At 51.8% G+C, this 17,279-nt stretch overlaps 5 protein-coding genes across 5 annotated transcripts; 2 read left to right on the forward strand and 3 right to left on the reverse strand.

Moving 5' to 3' along the window:
• Positions 1 to 1,855: 1,855 nt before the first annotated feature.
• BJX67DRAFT_383321 (uncharacterized protein) lies at positions 1,856 to 3,506 on the forward strand (the record flags this gene model as incomplete). The annotated part of the gene is made up of 2 exons (XM_071033437.1): positions 1,856 to 2,083; positions 2,322 to 3,506. The coding sequence occupies 2 exons, from the start codon at positions 1,856 to 1,858 to the stop codon at positions 3,504 to 3,506; spliced, it is 1,413 nt and encodes a 470-aa protein (XP_070883882.1).
• Positions 3,507 to 5,065: 1,559 nt separating this feature from the next.
• On the reverse strand, positions 5,066 to 6,267 carry BJX67DRAFT_360010 (40S ribosomal protein eS24). The gene is made up of 3 exons (XM_071029724.1): positions 6,078 to 6,267; positions 5,661 to 5,908; positions 5,066 to 5,605 (listed from the first exon to the last, which is right to left on the reverse strand). Exons 1-3 carry the CDS (start codon positions 6,152 to 6,154, stop codon positions 5,529 to 5,531), a joined length of 402 nt encoding a protein of 133 aa, XP_070883883.1. The 5' UTR covers positions 6,155 to 6,267; the 3' UTR covers positions 5,066 to 5,528.
• Positions 6,268 to 6,416: 149 nt separating this feature from the next.
• On the forward strand, positions 6,417 to 8,027 carry BJX67DRAFT_195979 (protein-lysine N-methyltransferase). Its single transcript, XM_071025392.1, has 5 exons — positions 6,417 to 6,692; positions 6,784 to 7,338; positions 7,399 to 7,534; positions 7,643 to 7,791; positions 7,857 to 8,027. Exons 1-4 carry the CDS (start codon positions 6,459 to 6,461, stop codon positions 7,762 to 7,764), a joined length of 1,047 nt encoding a protein of 348 aa, XP_070883884.1. The 5' UTR covers positions 6,417 to 6,458; the 3' UTR covers positions 7,765 to 7,791; positions 7,857 to 8,027.
• A 197-nt stretch (positions 8,028 to 8,224) lies between these two features.
• BJX67DRAFT_373546 (uncharacterized protein) lies at positions 8,225 to 14,051 on the reverse strand (the record flags this gene model as incomplete). Its single annotated transcript, XM_071031409.1, has 8 exons — positions 8,225 to 10,258; positions 10,607 to 10,759; positions 11,774 to 11,880; positions 11,930 to 12,439; positions 12,492 to 12,738; positions 12,801 to 12,931; positions 12,984 to 13,210; positions 13,273 to 14,051. 8 exons carry the CDS (start codon positions 14,049 to 14,051, stop codon positions 8,225 to 8,227), a joined length of 4,188 nt encoding a protein of 1,395 aa, XP_070883885.1.
• Positions 14,052 to 14,927: 876 nt separating this feature from the next.
• BJX67DRAFT_196057 (uncharacterized protein) lies at positions 14,928 to 16,554 on the reverse strand. The gene is made up of 2 exons (XM_071025394.1): positions 15,937 to 16,554; positions 14,928 to 15,877 (listed from the first exon to the last, which is right to left on the reverse strand). The coding sequence occupies exons 1-2, from the start codon at positions 16,371 to 16,373 to the stop codon at positions 15,490 to 15,492; spliced, it is 825 nt and encodes a 274-aa protein (XP_070883886.1). The 5' UTR covers positions 16,374 to 16,554; the 3' UTR covers positions 14,928 to 15,489.
• Positions 16,555 to 17,279: the final 725 nt, after the last annotated feature.

Consider the following 17,279-nt stretch of genomic DNA (forward strand, 5'->3'; position numbering starts at 1 on the left):
ACACTCCCATCAGCGGGCTCGTGAGGTAGGAAATGATTAACATCGTGGCGCCACACCATATTTGTTGTCTGGCCAGGTCATACCGCAAAGGGAGCACATGCATATCATCGAGGTTGACACAGTTGCCTTTTTGTACATGCAGGTGAGGTACATTTGTCTTCTCTGCATACATACTCTGTACAGATTTCAGAGCACCCCTGAGCGCCGTGCATGTTACGAGAGAAGCTCAATCTGACCCCACGTCACTGTTGGGACTGACGACGCTCCAAGGTACCTAAGACACTGTTCGATACACCGGAAAGCTTCCTCCTTCATGTCCGTATCATTGGACGCGCCTCTCCCATCTTGATCCATTTTTCCTTCAACTACTCCGAGTATTGATTTTCATGACTCTCCCCTACACTTTGCTACGCTGATTTCGACTGTACGCAGATGAAATAACGATCCAAGGGACAGGACAGGTGCAGCCTCACCCGTCCCCCCCCCTTAGGCGACTTGACACTCGGCCCATTCCCACATCTTGGTCTTTCTGAACTAGTCTCTGCTCAGGATCTGAGTTCATGTGTCACTAAGTCTCAGGTAATCCAGTCGAACCTATGAAACCGCCGTTATCTCGAATTCTAAGACGTGGAGCTCTGGCTTCCGAGACATTAGTGTAATTTTTACGAAATAGTTCGTTTGCAGGGACTTGTGGCCTTTAAACCCGAATACCTGAACAGGATGCCACGAGTGGATCCTGGGTAGCACTGACAACCATGCTGTCGTGCATCTCATTCGAGATCGTTGGCACGTTGTCAAAAGTACCCGCCGAGTTTTGACCGGTCTCTCCAAAATTTGTTTGATGATGGAGGACAGCTACAGCCTCTTTCCCCAGAGGACACAGATCCTTCTAGGTAACGCGCAAACATTCACTCCGACTTTCATGACACTCGTCTATAAGCCACAGACGGAGAAAGCGCGCTAAAAACGACTCATGCAAACGTACTCGGCAGGTGTCCGCATGACAAGAGCATACCTGGTGTCTTGACTGAAGATTGCCAATACCAAGCTGAGCCGTGTTGGCGCCAGCGAGAGATACTGGCGCTTAATGAGAAAAAGTTTGGAAAGGCGAGCGAGAAGCCCATGGATTACTTTGCATGGCGATTGGTCGGAGGTCTGATTCTGGGATCCCAAGCTGTCATTCTAAGGAACGATGGCAACGACCGTAAGGTGAATGTACGACATGGTGTGACATTACTTCTCTTGTGACACAGAACTTCTTAGCACCGTAATGCTCTTTTTCCCCGTCTAGCCTCCCACCAGCGGGTTTGGATGGTTCCAACCGACTGCCTCTTGGCCAAGATGCGACACGGACGATTGCATATTGATCCTCCTAGCACAGCCCAGGCGAAGGGAACAAAGGGTAAGGTATCAAACTGGCCACTGACCTTGCTCAACCCAGGGGCCAATCGACCTACGAGATTCTGATGTTGGGAATATTCCTGACAAGGTCATACCTCGCCCGGTTTGGATTTTACTAGGTACCGTCCAAGTTACCAACAAATCCGAGAAAAGGAGTGGGAGACGCGAAAACAAAAAGGACATTGAGCAGAACGGGTAGGCAATCAAACCCAAATGAAATAAATACTGGCACAAGAGCTTAAATCTGGTCTTGTATCAACACAGACCCCTCACCCTCCGGTCCCTTTGCCACTGCCCCAGATAGATGAGAAGTATGTTGGACACAGCTGAATATCCCTGACTATTAATCTCATAGACCTTTTTTACTCAATCCCCGGCTAACTCTCGGAAGTACTTGTATTCTTGTGATTTCTCCTTGATTTCTATGTGAGTTTCATCACAAATGCGAAACATCATGTCTTCCTCCACACTGATTGAGGAAGTCATGGCCCCGCCCTGTTATCCCACAGACAACGAGGCCGGCTTTGATTCACATCCCAAGCAAGATGCTCTGTCGATACCACATACCTTCCAAAGTGACAGCCAACAAGAGCTTGCGGAGAGAAACCTGGGCTGTATTAGCATGGGGGCTGAGCTTGAAGCGAAGGGTCGAGGCCCTACAAGGCGACGGATTCCAGTTGCTGTAAGTAACCAAAACATTCCCCAGAGTTAGTATATGAGATTGACTGAAACGTTTCAACACTGGTAGTGCGTGAGATGCCGAAAAAGAAAGATCAAATGCAGTGGTGATATTGGTGATGGGCAAGGTTGTTCAAACTGTCGGAGTGCTGGGAACACACACTGCCAGTTTTTGAGGGCAAGCTGAACCCCCTACCTCCACTTCCTCCTCATTAACTTCTAGGCGCTAACGAACAACAAAGGTCAATTCCTCCATATTGCAAACCAAAGTCCACGTCTCAGCAGGGACTGGGTGGCCCTATCCGCCAAATGATTTGGCGTCCCAGAGGTCGGGTATAGATGCTCCTTCCGTGGCTTGCAAGGTGGGCGGCGGGCCTAGGAGTTCTTCAAATCACCGAACCCCCCAGTTCCTCCGGGCACCGGACCAGGAAGTGGCTTCTGATGGCCAGATCTCTTATGGTCGACACCCCTTCGGTATTGACTCTGCGATCAACTACGAGGATGGATTCACAACCCCGTATAGTCCCCCGTCTTCCACTTATATGCTACCGAGTTCGCCTCAGGCATCGGTGGCAGATTACTGTGGGTTGGCTTGGAACTCCAGAAGCTGGAATAGTGGCTCCCAAGGTGGAAGAGCCCCTGGCGAAACGATGTTTGCCGAGACTGATTCAGAGAACTCCCTGGCCAATCCAACTTACAATTGCGTGATTTATGGGCAAGGGCCGCAACCCACCGGAACCCTCGGCATGGAATCCATTCAAGCGTCGCTGACCTCCCCCGTCCAGGGAACTGAGCGGGGACTTCCCACCCCCAGCAGCCGAAACACGGTTGTTGGGAACAATAATGGCCTTGTCGCAACTTCTGACAGCAATGGCCTACATCCTACACAGGAATACAAGTTGGGTAGTCATTGGAGACATGAAGGCCGCACTCCTGTACAATCAACTTCGAACACGCCCGTCAACACTGCCACCGTGAATCGAACAAAGTTGATTCCATCTAGTGCGCAAGATACGGCTTATGGGGTCTTGACAGGAGCGCCAAGCAATGCATCTTCGCCGTTGATCCCGTCTTCAGGAACTTTCGCGGATTTTGAGGCCACAGGATCTGCTGTTGATGCAGGCAATGAATTTCGTGGAGCTATGAATAGTCAATCCAGGACCTGCTCGCTCGAACACAACAAGCGGACGATTTCTCCTGCGGTGTACAGGGCAGATTACTATGGGTATAGCCGTCCACCCTACAGGAGCCGTTTGGAAGCAGGCGGCTCCAGCTCCGAGAGCACATTGATCACGGGGTTGCCGTACGAGCGGCCGAAGCACCCGAGTCTTATCACAACGCTCTCGCCAGACGAATTTTCAGACTGCAAGCCACCACCCAATCTCTTGACACCAGTCTCTGCTCTCAGCAACGCCAATGGTTTTTGACCCCTCAACATATGTTAGTGCTGCCCTGGAAACTGCGATGCGTCAAAATGTGGGGTTTTGTCTGTATACGGTTCATTTAGGAAATGCCCTGACTCAGACAAACCTTATTTCGAGGTGAGAAAACGTTCAATTTCTGGAAAATAAAGAAGGGAAAGAAAAATGAAGGGCCAAAAAAAAATTGAGTCCTGTCAACCTCCAGCGAGGACGTTTCTTTTCTCTTTTCTTTTTCTTTCCTCTTCTTCTGCCTCTCCCCGCCTCCTCTTCCTCCTGCTCATGTTCTGGACTTTTGGACTTCTTCAATCACCCGGTCAATTGCTCCTGGCATGCTTTCTCTGCCTAGAAAAGGGCCGAGGCAAACAGACAACTAATCTCGTTGTATTCAATTCTTTATCTGTTTTCCAGACCGCTTCATTTTCCTCTGCTGATGGGCTTGGGCGAGGCTGTCAAGTGAAGAGAGTACAAGCTGGAAGCTGTATGATTGGCAATGATTCCACATTATCCTCAGATTATGATGGTGGCTCATTCGCCAATTATGATCTTCGTCTGTTGCAATTTGCGCGGGGCGTTCTTTGTCCCGGTGTCGTGTTCGGACACAGTCCTTCTGAACTGCAGGTTATGTTGTTTAGTCTAATACCCTAATTGCATCTCGTCTATTATTGTCCTCTACGAACGAGTAACAAAGAAACCGCCCTCTAAGCCGGAGACTAAGACGGATATAGACATCGAGAACAAGCCCGGCAATGCTACAGTCCCCTCGACTTTGGGTATCCTGGAGAGGAAAACTGGACTGGACACCCTCCTCGAGCACAACGGCTAGCAGACCAACGCAGTCAGGTCGAGACTTCAGCCAGCCAAGTCATCTCTCTCAGGTGCTTGCTGGAAAACCCACAGATCTACAGCAGAAGTAAATTTGACGTGCGCTAGCCTCGTCCCAGTCGTGGATCAGGGTCCATCTCCTCACATCACACACACAGAGAGTACCTCGACTCGGGAACCTGCCTGCCCTGCGTAGCCTTAGAGTAAACACCCAAGCCCAGAGATCCAGCACCGAGGGCTATCATGTATGCACGTATGCACGTATCAACGTACGTAGTCTTTCCGTTCCAACCCCGGAGCCAAACCCGAGCAAAAACAAGGCGTCAAGATGCATCCCACGGTGATCGCTGCGTCCCGTTCCGCAGGAGTCTAATCCGTCCTCGCGCAGGAGACTCGAGTGTTAACTGGGCTCTGTTATTGGTCGGGGACGTGGATGCAGAGGTTCCCAGGGGGGCATTCCTAGTTAATTGCAGGATCTACGGGACGTATGACGGGAAGGGAGGGTTTGTCAGTCTGTTATGTGCGTCGAGGCGGGGGGGAATTGAAGATTTGCGGCAGGGATATCCTTCCATGGAGACGGTTCTACACTTGCAGTGGCCGACTGTGTCTATAGATCAGGTCTGGCGACTGCGAACGAGCGGGGTGAAAGTCCGTCCTGAGCGTTTCTTTGTAATTTTACTCCGGCGTGGCTTGAGTTGAATGGGTAGATGAGATCTTCGGGATGGAAGGCGGTTCTTGCTTGCTTTTTTTTTTCTTTTTGGCTTTCGTGCGTTTGTTGGAGAGGGTGCAGGGAGGAAAGTACCTACATCCTGACAGACAGACTGACGGATGATGGAATGCAATGCATTGAAAAAGCTGACTATGTGAACAACCCGCCGGAAGACCAGACCAGAATCAGTTTTTTTTTTTTTTGAATGATGGTGGTAAAGAGGACAGCTGGGATCTGGGAGGCGATAATAATGATACACCAGGGTGAAACCTTAGACGCGCAATCTGTTTGTTCTCGTTCGTTCTTTTTGGTTGCTAATCACAGGGTTGTTGGGGTTATCATTATTCTCATCGTGGACTGATACTAGCCCTGCTGCGTCCGAGTCCGAGTTGTGAACCCGAGTCCAAATCCGAATCAATAGCCCAGTTTTCTCGCCACATTCTCCGACAAATCCCAGAGCACCAGCACAATCATTCCAGAGTAGCACACGAACACGTCTAGTCCTTGTTCTTCTTGGGGCCCTTGACCTTGGCGGTACCACGGAACTTCTTGGAGCGGTTCTTCCGTTGCTTGCCTGGAAGTTGTTAGCCATCTCACCCTTTCTCCTTCCGCAAATTGGGTGGACATACGCTGCTGTCGGCTGGGCTTCTCAATCTTTTCGGCCGCACCGATACGGATGAGGCGGTAGCGGGGCTCGAACTTCTTCAGGGCCTCAGTGGAATCGTAGATCATAGCGAAGCCAGTGGTCTTGCCACCACCGTATTGCGTGCGGAAGCCGAAGACAGAAACCTGATCCTTGTTGGACTTGTACAGGTCCGCAAGCTTCTCGCGGAGTTCATCCTTGGAGACGTTGGCGCGGTTGGGGTGCAGGACGTCCCTAAGAAGTCTCATATCAGTATCCCGTTATCCACGTCGATCGAATAAAAAATGTCCACAAAGAAATCCAAATTCCATCACTTCCTTATTCTTCTGATCAAATCCGCTCCAAATATTTTCCCCCTCTCGATTGTGGTGCAGGCGCAGTGAAGGAAGGAAAGGAGCCTTACACGACCATCTGCTTGCGGGCAAGCAAAGGGTTGCGGATGAACTTGCGAGTCCGCAGGGTAACGGGAGCGTCGGCCATGATTGTGGTTGCTGTAGGCTTGACAAGACTGAACCACCAGCAGCGAGAATGACAAGGTCAGGGGGTGGTTGGGATGTCGTTGTCCTTGTCGACTGTCGATTCTGGTCGTCGAGATGCGCTTCGCTCAATTTCGTTTCTTGTGCAAAGTCGGCTGTGGGCTCGGCTAGCCTGCGCTAGCTGTTTATGGCTAGCGTAGTCACGGGACCCCACCCCAACCTGAGGAAACCCGCGAGCAACTCCAGCTGCAGCTTCACTTCTTGCGCATCAATTCTGCTTTCTGTGATGGCCGCTCGTCGCTATCGAAATGGAAGGCTCAATTGCGCTTCTCAGAGCGCAGTACTTTGAGCAAGTCGACCCTCCCAACCTCTCGCTGCCCGATGGCCCCGCTCTCGTCTCCCCGGCGATGCAAACTGCGATCTACAAGAACATGTTCAATGAAAACACAGCATGGCCCCTCCCACCAGCGCCATATCAGGCTCGGGTTCTGAAAGCTATTATCGCACGGATTGAAGAATCAATCTCTGATCCAGACGAGGATGTATGAGTATGCCTACACCTTTTCTCTCCTCCTTTTACAACCACTCCTACCCCAACCTACCCTTTCGATGGGAACTAAGGGAATTCAATAGGAAATCCTTGACGCCCTCCTTGAAAAATGGTCCTCTCTCCTCTCGGCACCAAAGCCCTCTGCCGTCGAACAAGCCCAAGAACTCACCTATATCAAATACACCGCCCCAACTCTTCATGCAGCCAAACCAATCCCAGACAGCAGAAAGCACAGAACAGTCATAACCTCCGAATCCCGCTCCCTCATCCTCGCCTCCGGGACCACCGGTTTCCGCACCTGGGAGGCTGCCCTGCATTTAGGCACATTTCTCTCAACCACAAGTCATGGGGAGTCACTGCTCGCAAATAAACGGGTGCTAGAACTCGGCGCGGGGACCGGGTTTCTTTCCTTCCTTACGGCGAAATACCTAGGTGCCGAAAGTGTTCTCGCCACGGATCGTGACCCTGCACTTATCGAGCAGATTGACGCTTGTATTGGGAAGAATGGACTTGACAAGTCCATGGTTCGGACGGGTATCTGGGAGTGGGGATCACCCTTGCAGGTTCCTTCTTTCTCTGAGGGTGAGGGTGCAGCTGAGAGCGAGGTAGGATTTGATGTTGCACTGGGTGCCGATTTGGTATGTATACCTTCCCCTTATTCGCTCCAGAATCCGAACAAGACTAACGCGCCTTTGTAGATCTATGATGTCGACCTCGTCCCCCTCCTCGTCTCCACCGTAAAAGACCTCTTCAACAACTACTCCCTCAAGGAGTTTATCATCTCCGCCACTGTAAGAAACGGAGATACATTTCGCACGTTTCTAGAGACATGCGGTAAGTCAATCTTGCTTCCCTCATCCTACTCACTCAGCTCAGGGCTCCCTTGTTGCACTTTTCCCGCTTCTTGTCTTGTAAACGTCTGATAGCATGCCTCTATTGTAGAACGGAACCGTCTCGCCGTAGAACAGATACCCTTCACCTCTCCACCACGGGAAACCCAGACTGGGTTCTTTCATTCAACTAGTATCCCTATCCGGACGTATCGGGTTCAGGCGATGTCTTGATCTTATGAAGTAGGATTCGGTACAAGCGTGAGTACCGTGCTACTCCTCTGTGCTTCCAGTTCCGAGAAATGAAATTGATTCACGTTTATAAGAATACCAAGTCAGATCTTTCCCCTGATTATTAGTTTGATATTCAATTTGATTTGGTGGTATGTGTCGTCCATGCTGATGGTTTATAATATATTATGTCACAGGCGATCAGGAACTGAGATCCTCAACCGAATATATAAAGAATATGAATAGAGGAACGGGTCGCGTGGGTATCGTAATCTAATTAGCAATCAAGCACCCAAACAGCCAAAAGAACAGTGAAATGACAGTCCAGTCCAGTCCAGATATGCAACACAGCGCAATGCAATGCAATGCAAGAAAGTAAGTTGACCAAAAGGTAGAAGGAAATGTAAAAGAGCGAGAGTAGATCTATAAAGCGATTGACCGTAAGTTTAGGCGAAGGGGTTGGTTACTCGGCAAGGCTCTCCCGAAGCAAACCCTCGTCGAGTTGTTCAGCGTGAATGGAGACAGGCGGTGGTGGGGGCGCCCGGAATCCCATAATGGGGCCCTTTTGGTTCACACCTGGGTACCGGAATCTTATATGTGGTCGTTTTACGGGGGCTGATGAAGAGAGTGTCGGGGGTTGCTCGGAGGAAATCGTTGATGAAGTAGATGACTGAGCTGGCGAGGATTCTTCGGTGAGCGGTTTGAGGTTTTGGCGGGAGGATATGGGGGCAGTTCCCCAGCGGCCGCGAACCCAGCCGCCGACACGGCTGCCGAGAGAGAGAATACGTGTTGGAGTGAGGGCTGAGTCGTCCAGTGATGAGGGAGCTGGGTCATCCGGTTGAGAAGGCCGGGTGGCGGCGACCGAGGCAAGAAGCGATTGGGGGGATTGCTGAGATGGCTTCGCGGGCTCTCTTCCTGCGGTGACGGTGCTAGTTGAGGTCATTGGCGGGGTAGAGGACAAGTCGGAAGACATGATCCGGCGTTGGACTCGTAGCGGCAGCGCACCGGATGCAAGGTCCCTCATGCGTGACGGGCGACGGGTTGGCGTGTGAATGTCCATTCCTGCGACTGAAAACAGGCTCTCATGGGAAGTAGTTCTGCGGACTGTCCGATATGGGGTGGATGTGGAAAAGATGTCCTCGTCCACTGTGGGAGACTGTGTTCGAGAGATGGACAACGAATCCTCTATCTCTTCCGGAATTACCGACTGTATTGGGAGCTCGCTGAATTCTTCGTCACTCACAGACCCACCACCAGTACCGTCCAACGTGCGGTATGCGTCCAAGGGACTGCCAGTCTTGAACCGCCCGTTCCTCAATGGTGACGTGAAGACCGCACTGTCCGGGCTGGTGGGCTGCGAGGAATCAAAGCCACGCTCCACGCGATCAAATATAGAATTGGACGACCGATAAGCCGACTGAGGCGAGCTAGCCATAGAATCAGGCGGTACAGGAGACTGCAGCGACCAACGTTGAGATGTAGGCGGCGGAATTGAAACGGAGGTCTGTGATAGGATTGTTGATGTAGAAGACGTGGAAGGGTGAGACCGATGCTTTGCCTTGCGAGAGGGTTGTGCACTAGAGGCAGAGTGCAGAGGGGCATTTCCCAAAGAGCGACGCTTCTTGGGGCGACGAAAAAGCGAGCTTTTTTCCTTCTTCGCCACGGTAGGGGTATGGTAGTGATGGTGGATGTGGAACTCTTGCGAGACGCGATGCGACTCATTCGCATCTAACTCCTGGCTTAACGTTGTCGCCGGCCGATCGTTCTCAACCGTGGCAAGTGGTTGGTGGGACAGAATCTGATCCCGTAGATTCTGTACCTCCTGGTTTGAACTCTCTAGCATCTCCCGTAGCTCCATGACGCCCATCTGTAGATTCGCATTATCCTGAAGGATGTCTTTCACGAATCGTGAGACCACGCTAGTTCCACCCGTCCGGCTTAAGTTCTGAGCAGCAGCCGCCCCCTTGAGTCTGCCTGCTGCGCCTTCCAGCTCTCGTTCTACTGCGCGCCGTCTCTCCATACGCTGGATCAACTCGGCGTGCCGCTCGCGCTCCTCCCGAGCCTCCTTCTCGATGCGGTCGACTTGGTCATGTAGGTCTCTGAGTGTACATTCCGCCTTCTTCCACCGCTGCATCGACGACTTGGAGTCTTCCTGGGCCATCAGCAGCGTTTCCTGCAATTTCGACTGTTCGGCTTCCATGTGAGCCAGCTGGGCTTCGAGGTCGGCGGCGCGGGCCGCCGACGCCGTCAGCTTGCGCAGCTCCCCCTCACTGCTCTCCAACGCAGCAGTAAGCGTTTTGGCGTGTGAGTCAGCGTCGGCGACGGCGTTGTTCAGGCCATCCAGCTGCTCAAGTAAGCTACGATTCTCCTCAACGATGCGGGCGTTTTCGGCCTGGACCTGGCGCTTTTCGCGTTCGAGGTTATCAATGCTGGCGAGTAACCTACGGCGGTCCTCTTCCGCCTCGGCCATGTAAGCCTCATGGCGATAGAGTAGAGCCTGAAGAGCAAAAGTTAGCGAAGATGAGCTCATTGCGGGCCTTGACAATAAACGTTGAATAGACGAACAAGACACCGGAAGAGAATTGGGGATTGGTATTTCGTAGCCATCGCGATGACGCTTTTGGAAATCGCGTGTCCTTGATCTGAGCGCAAAGCAAAATGGAGGAGGAATTCAAGCCTCAACAAGCAATGTCGATGAGGTCCCAAAAGCATGTACGAACAATACACACAAAAATGTTGAGTAAACAATGAATGCTAAATACCAAACATGCCTCACCGTGACGGCCCGACAGCCACCCAGCAACCAAAAAAAAAAAATATCTATGCATAATCTGTAGTCACGTACCTGACCTAAACGCGCGGCGGTCTCGAGGTCCTTCTCCAAGCCCTCCAGGGCAACATGATTGTTCTGAAGGTACGCGCACTCCTTCCGGCCACAACAGCAGTGGAGATCCCCCGGACTGGTGGAAGAGGAATGACTTGGAATGTGGCCTTCCACCTGGCTCGTCCCAGTGGTGGGATTGGGCTGATGCTGGGAGTCGGATTCCATGGCTGGAACAACGGGTTCGCTCCTCTCCCAAATAAGGAAGACTACCGACGCACAGCAGCGACTAGGAAAGAATGCAGGAGGTCCCCGACGTCGATTAGTTGGCGGTGTCACCTCCCTTGTGGAGCGATGAACTGGTAAGGTACCCAAGCACAAACCTCTTCCAGGTCATCGAGACAGAGGGGTTGGGGTTGAGTTAATTATGGAGAAAGAGGAGAAAAGAGAGGGGACGTCCGGCAAGAAGAACAGATGACGAACCTCAGTCCCGGTAGGGCTGTATTATGAGTTATTATTTCCTTTTCTTCGACCAACATCATCCATAAATCGACCTCGGACAGCTCTTCGCATTCTCGCTGGACCTGAATAATGAGCTCTGCCAATGCAGACAAGCTGACAAGTCATCGTCAAAACGCAAGATGAAGCAAGAGGAAAGGCGGAGAGTCCAAACGGTAATGGAACGGTATCTTACGGGCGATCATGTGTAAATTACCGCCATTTCCCCAGCCGTTCGGAGGTAACCGGTGTATCTATAGTACAGATACAATACGCCGTTGCTGCCTGTGGCTGGGCCAGCTGGAAAGATCCGCAGCCTTCGTCATGCGAGCAGCGAAAATGAGAAATAAGCCGAAAGTCAGACAAGATTAATCACCGCGTCGAAAAGTGAAGCCAGACGAGGCTGCTCAAGCTGTCTCTCATAATGATCCGTGGAGTACCAAATAAGAATATATTACCGGTCCCGGGCCGTTCTTCATCGACTTGGATCAGAAGACAAGAGAGGAGAACGGAAAGTGAGCAACAGGGCGGCAGTATGACAGGGGAATATAACGTATAAAAGACTATAACAACAGTGCCAATCCTCAGATGCCAGTCTGCAAATGCCATGTAAACATACTTGAACCACGATTCCATCCAGGCGCGCCCTCAAACCACTCGAAGTGGAAATCATTGAAGAAAGTCATTGCGTACATTGATAAACGCCCCAGCGCCTCCCTCTTCACTGATCTCGTTGACCAAAACTTCAGTTTGTTGGTACAGCCGCTCCAGGGCTGCTGCTGATGACTTGCCAAGTGACACTATACTTGTTAGTTATGGATATCTTGCAAGAAACGAAGCAAGCGTTACCTAGGATCGCCGAGTTTAATTCTTCCGCAACAGCAACACGCCCGGCCGGATCTAGATAGTGACCATGCACCGAGCGCTTTGGATCCGGATAAGCCACGAGCGAGAAAATGTCAGCCAGCATCTTCTTGTCGCCGCCGTTCTCGTCGTTCAAATAGTCGATCCGGAGTTGCTGTCCATATTGCACCGCCTCGGTTAGAAGCTGGTTGGACTTGGTTGCCGTCTCGCTCTCCTCCATGTCCATGCCATCAGCTTCCCAGCCATCGCGATCATGCATCTGCTCATCAAGTTCCATTTCTTCATCGAACACAGCACTGTCAGAGAAACCGTTAGTAGCTTTCCCCTTCGTCGCCGCCGACGACAGCTCGGTGCAGCGACGCATCATTTCCAGAAACTTCCGACATCGTAGTTTAAAGTGGATATGGGGGTATTGCTCTAGAACATTGGCGTAATAGGCGCTAGTATACTTGAGGGCTTTATCAATATCGCCCTCGAGGATAGCCGCGCGGATTTCTGACGAAGTTAGCAGAAGGTACCCAACGTAAGGACAGAGGCTGCACTATACTTTGTCGGTTGATCGCTTCGACATCCTCTTCTACCTCGTACTTCTTCAGCTGCGCTTGGCGGCCGTTCTCCAGCGCCGCCGACTCGGCTGCGACTTCCTCCGCAAAGGCCCGGGCGGTCTCTACATAGCCATCATGGGCTAGGAACTGCGCTACTAATTCCTGCAAAAAGGCGGTTTCATCCAGCGGCGGTTGGATGTTGGCAATACTTGCCGAGCGGATTTCCGAGTGAATAGTAGCCTTCTCCTTCTATCAAAAGATGAGCCGTCATTCTCAAAGATTAACAACACAACTCATGCTGGAGAACCCACCTTGACCATGCCATCGATATCGTACATAAAAGGTTGTTGACCGAAGTTAACGGATAAGTGTACCGGCGGTTGTTTCTTCATTCCCACTGACGGATACACCTTCAGATTTCGCAGCTCCCGAAAGGCGTTACCTGGCGATTGTTAAGACCAACCTCGAAATATTCCCGCGACAGGAACACATACCCAGAAAGACACCGTTCTTTGTGAAGAAAGCACAACCGGTCGAAAAGTTCACTCCACAACCCACAGTGTCGTTGACCCCAAAGGTCGGACCATATTGCCGGCCTTGCCCTTGACTCTCGCCAAAAAATGACTTGCCATCGTCGCCATGGTATGCCCATGATTCTTGTTCCCAGCCGGGAAGCCGCTCGACTGACGCCTTGTTACTGGAGAACCCTATTCCAATCATGCTGTTCTGGTCAGCAAACTACCCTGCCAACTGCATCCAACATAAGCGTGAGGAGTAACATACCCTTCTTTCGGTTTCGCGTGTATTGTAATCTCGAAGTAGTAAATCCCGCATTGCGGCGGCATGGGATAGTCTGCTCGCACGGCCGCGGCTTCATGATCCTGTTTGTTGACTGCCCCCGTATACCGAACCTCTAACCCATCATTTGGAAGTTCCAGGCCTTGATATTTATCCGAATCGTTCCATCGGGATGGAAGCGGCATCGGATGGTCGTCATCGCTTGCGGGCTCCCTATCGATGATATCATACGTCATTCCGCGGTATGAAGGCGCGATGCGTGGCAGGCTACCCTGTGTAGAAGCCACCGAAGCTCCATCTCGTTGGGATGCGGGTTTTGCGCGGCGAGCGGCATCGAGGCGAGATATGTATCGGGAGTTGTGGAGATAGGAGGGTGTGAAGGAGGAAGCTGTGTCGGAGAAGCTGCCCGGGTTTTGGAAAAAGGAATCATAGGTCGGCAAGCTCGCGAATTTCCGGGAATACGAAGGGAGCGAATCCCCGGAGGGTGACCTCCAGGAGGAGTTCATCTGCATATCTGCATCCACGGCGGCCGAATGCCTCGATGGGCGAAGTTCGTGGTGAAGCGGCGGTGGATAAGATGAAGTCGAAGTGGAGTTCAACGGCGAGAAGGGAGTATTGCTTTGTGGCGAGATAGCGGCAGTTCCCGAGAGGACAGAGGCGTAAGAGGAGCGACGGGGAATAGAAGAGATGCTCGGTGCAGAGTATGTGGTGGTAAGAGGAGCTCGAGGAGCTCCACCGGGAGGAGGAAAAGGTGTATCAGTCATGCTGCCCAGGTGGTGTTGACGTTCAGTGGAGCAACAGGCCCAAGGCGGGTACTATGGATGATGCCCTCTCACGCGCCCCTCACAAGGCCGAGACTGGATGTCAAAACTCCAGCCAACCCTGCTGGACGCTCATCAAAATTAATCCTTAGCTTTACTCTTTCTCTGTGGCCTTCTAGTGAGAGCAGGATTAGTCGTACGTCTTCGTTGGGCTTGGAAGATGTTGATGATTGGCGTGGGGAGGTGGAGTCAGAGACAGTTTGTCACGATCACCGCGCGACCTGATGATAGCGGAGACAATAACAGATTATCTTCCTGACGCAAGGCAAGATGAAGTAAGGTTCAACCCAAGAGGAACTTGAAGCAGTTTTGAAACTTGTTCCTGACGAGAACAAACATCACTATCCGTGTAACGGGGGAAGAGGGTAAGAATGGAACTCTCGTGAGACAAATAAAGTGATAAAGCAGACGCAACCAGTGGCCGGAGAGAGTGACCGACAAGAGGAGGAGAGTAAGGGGGGAGAGAAGCGCAGAGAAGAAGTCTGGTTGTTGATGGCAGGAGCAACAGCCAGAGAAACTGCGGGGGAAGGCCAGGGCCTCAACGGCAGCATAGCCGGTTGAGGGGGAGTAGCGAATAGGCCGGAGATTACTATCATTCCCATTACTATTACTCCTTTTCTTCGGCCGATCCTGTCCAGCATCCCCTCAACCCATGCCTTGCATCATTTCTCAAAAAAAAGAGTCTAGGATCAAGGTCTCCTCTCCTGTTCGAGCGGACTCTTCAGTTACTTTCCGGCAGGGACCGGTGCCCGAGCCTCCGTTCTCGAGACCTTTGTCAGACAACTTCCTATTTATAGCTGACGTTATGTTGATGGGAAAGCCCGTCTTGTCCCAGTAGGGATACTGGGTGACCCATGCATATCTTCCTCAGACAGCTGGGGGTAAATTATCATTGTCTTCGTTGGCCGTGGTTAGAGCACCGTCCACCAACACACTCGAAACAGAAAACCTTCTTGGGGACAAGAGGAAAGAACTCTATGAGTCTCCGAGCTGGGTAATAGTATTGGTCTGGTAGATTGAAAGATATGCCCATACGGGTAGTTCTTTGAAGAGACAATTTCTGTCCGCTCGAATGACCCATTCCAACCCTAATTCTTGTGTTACATAGTGAAAGACAGGAGGATGCAGGAGCAACGCTAACGGAAAGGTGATAGTCGGCCAGATAGCACAACAATTCAGATAATAACAGGGACGGTGAAGGCCTGCCGGGACAAATGGAAGTAACAGCAGCAGCTCGCGTGACCATCCAATAACCGAACCAACGCCAAGAATAAAACAACGAAATTCGCTCTTGAGCCCGCCCTAGGAAAGGAGAAGAATACAAATGTCAAAATATACTGTACAGAGAAGGGCACAATAAGCGTAGATGGCTGGGATTAGCCTAGGCGGCCATAGCGATCGCGGGCGAGGATGCTTCAGCCATACTAGGGGAAGCTGGGGTGAGGTCTCCATCACCGGAATTGCTCTTTTCGCTGGGGACGCCGCTGGCGCTCTGGTTGGCTCTACTGTCACTATCGCCAGTTTCGAGAACACCTTCTTTTGTCTCTCCGTTCGCTTCCTGCTTCTGGCGCTGAGGTGCGCGCCATGAAGGTAGCTGCCATTGTATACCAGTGAAGCTCTTGAGTTGCAAAGGTTTTCGTTCCCACTTCCGACATGGAGTGCCGCTCCGATCTAGGGCACGAAGGCCGGCGTTAATCGCCCCTGTGTTGGCTTTTGGTCCTAACCGGTGCGAACTGCTCAATCGGACATTTTCGGTGGTACCATCCTCACTATGACAAACACGTCAGTTTTAAAAGGCACACAAATGCAGAAGAGGAAGAGGACGTACAGCCTAGGCCTCTTCTTGGGGCCAGGTTTCCCCCTTGGCTTAAAAGAACCGTCAGGAGGCGTGTTGAGCCCTCTCTTGGCGCCGGGTCGTGGGCCAGGGAGACCCTTCCGACGATCCGCCGCCGAGGTACCCGTAGCGGGTGTAGAAGCAGCATCGGAGACATTGTCTACGGAGGAGGCAGGTGGCGGCGGGTCTGCGGCGGATGAAGCAGGAGATGAAGAGCCATCCTCCTTGGTGAGAGGATTGGCACCGGTATCACTGCCCTTGTTGCTAGTGGTGGTCGCGGTACTGCCCTTCTTTTTCTTATCCTTCGTGTCTGGGACAGGTGCGAATTTCTTCAGGAGGCTCGACGATAGTTTAAGAACGACGACCAACCTAGATGTCGCAGGGGCATTGGAGCGACCGTTGGAGCGGGAGGTTGAGGTGGCAGCCGGCATGGTTCCGTCCGACAATCGCGACAAAGGACAAATCCTAGAGATGGTGTCGTGGGAGTTTGTAATTTCTTTTTCTTTCCTTCGAGTTGTCCCTTCGGGCGACAGGTTTAAGTGGAGGGAAGAAAAGGTAAACCGTTCAAAAATTGAGGACAGCGATGTGGCAGTGTCCGATTTCGATGATCGATAAATGGGGTGAGCTGTGGGTGTCCGGGTGAGATTGAGCCGGGTTTGGGGGTTCCTCAGAGGTCAAACGTGGCGGCGAAGCTGAACTCAGGGCGAGGCGAAAGTTTGGAAAGTCTTGTCCAGGCAAATTTGAGGCAGAGGTGACATAGTCCGGCAGAGCGTCGAGGATAGAGAAGGTGACGATGAAGATGGACAGGTGGGATGGGAGTGAATGCGGGAAGAAGAAGAGAGGAAGGAGGAGGAAAGGGGGGAAGGCGATGAGGATGGAAGGGATGGGGATGGGGATGTCGAGGCGCCGTGTGGTTTCATTGTTGGGCGAGTTGTGTGTGTTTCTCTCTCTCGTTAAGGGAACAGCCAGACTTTCGGTGCGGTCAGTCCAGGAGAGAAGAGCCGGAGAGGTGAGGAAGGGAAACTGATCTGTGCTTTGATTACCGTCTTGTCATTACCTGTACCGAAGTATAATCGTGCCTCTAAACTTGTTCAAATACCGTATCAACCCAGTAAGGTCGGAAGCGATACATCCCATCTTCCATGCGCCTGCCTCCGTCATTATTCTGTACCAAAGACGAGGAGAGCCGCCAAGGAGCGTCTTTTTAATATGATTGTCAGACTCTGACGGAGCAAAGACAAATGATTCTCCTCTTCGACGCTCATCGGGCTGTTTGAGAGTCAGAAAAGTCTTTCACGAGATTCAAATGGCCATCCGCGCCTCTCCGGTGTCCGCAC

The sequence above is a fragment of the Aspergillus lucknowensis genome (genome assembly GCF_044049455.1).
Source record: "Aspergillus lucknowensis strain CBS 449.75 chromosome Unknown BJX67scaffold_36, whole genome shotgun sequence".
NCBI classification, from domain to species: domain Eukaryota; kingdom Fungi; phylum Ascomycota; class Eurotiomycetes; order Eurotiales; family Aspergillaceae; genus Aspergillus; species Aspergillus lucknowensis.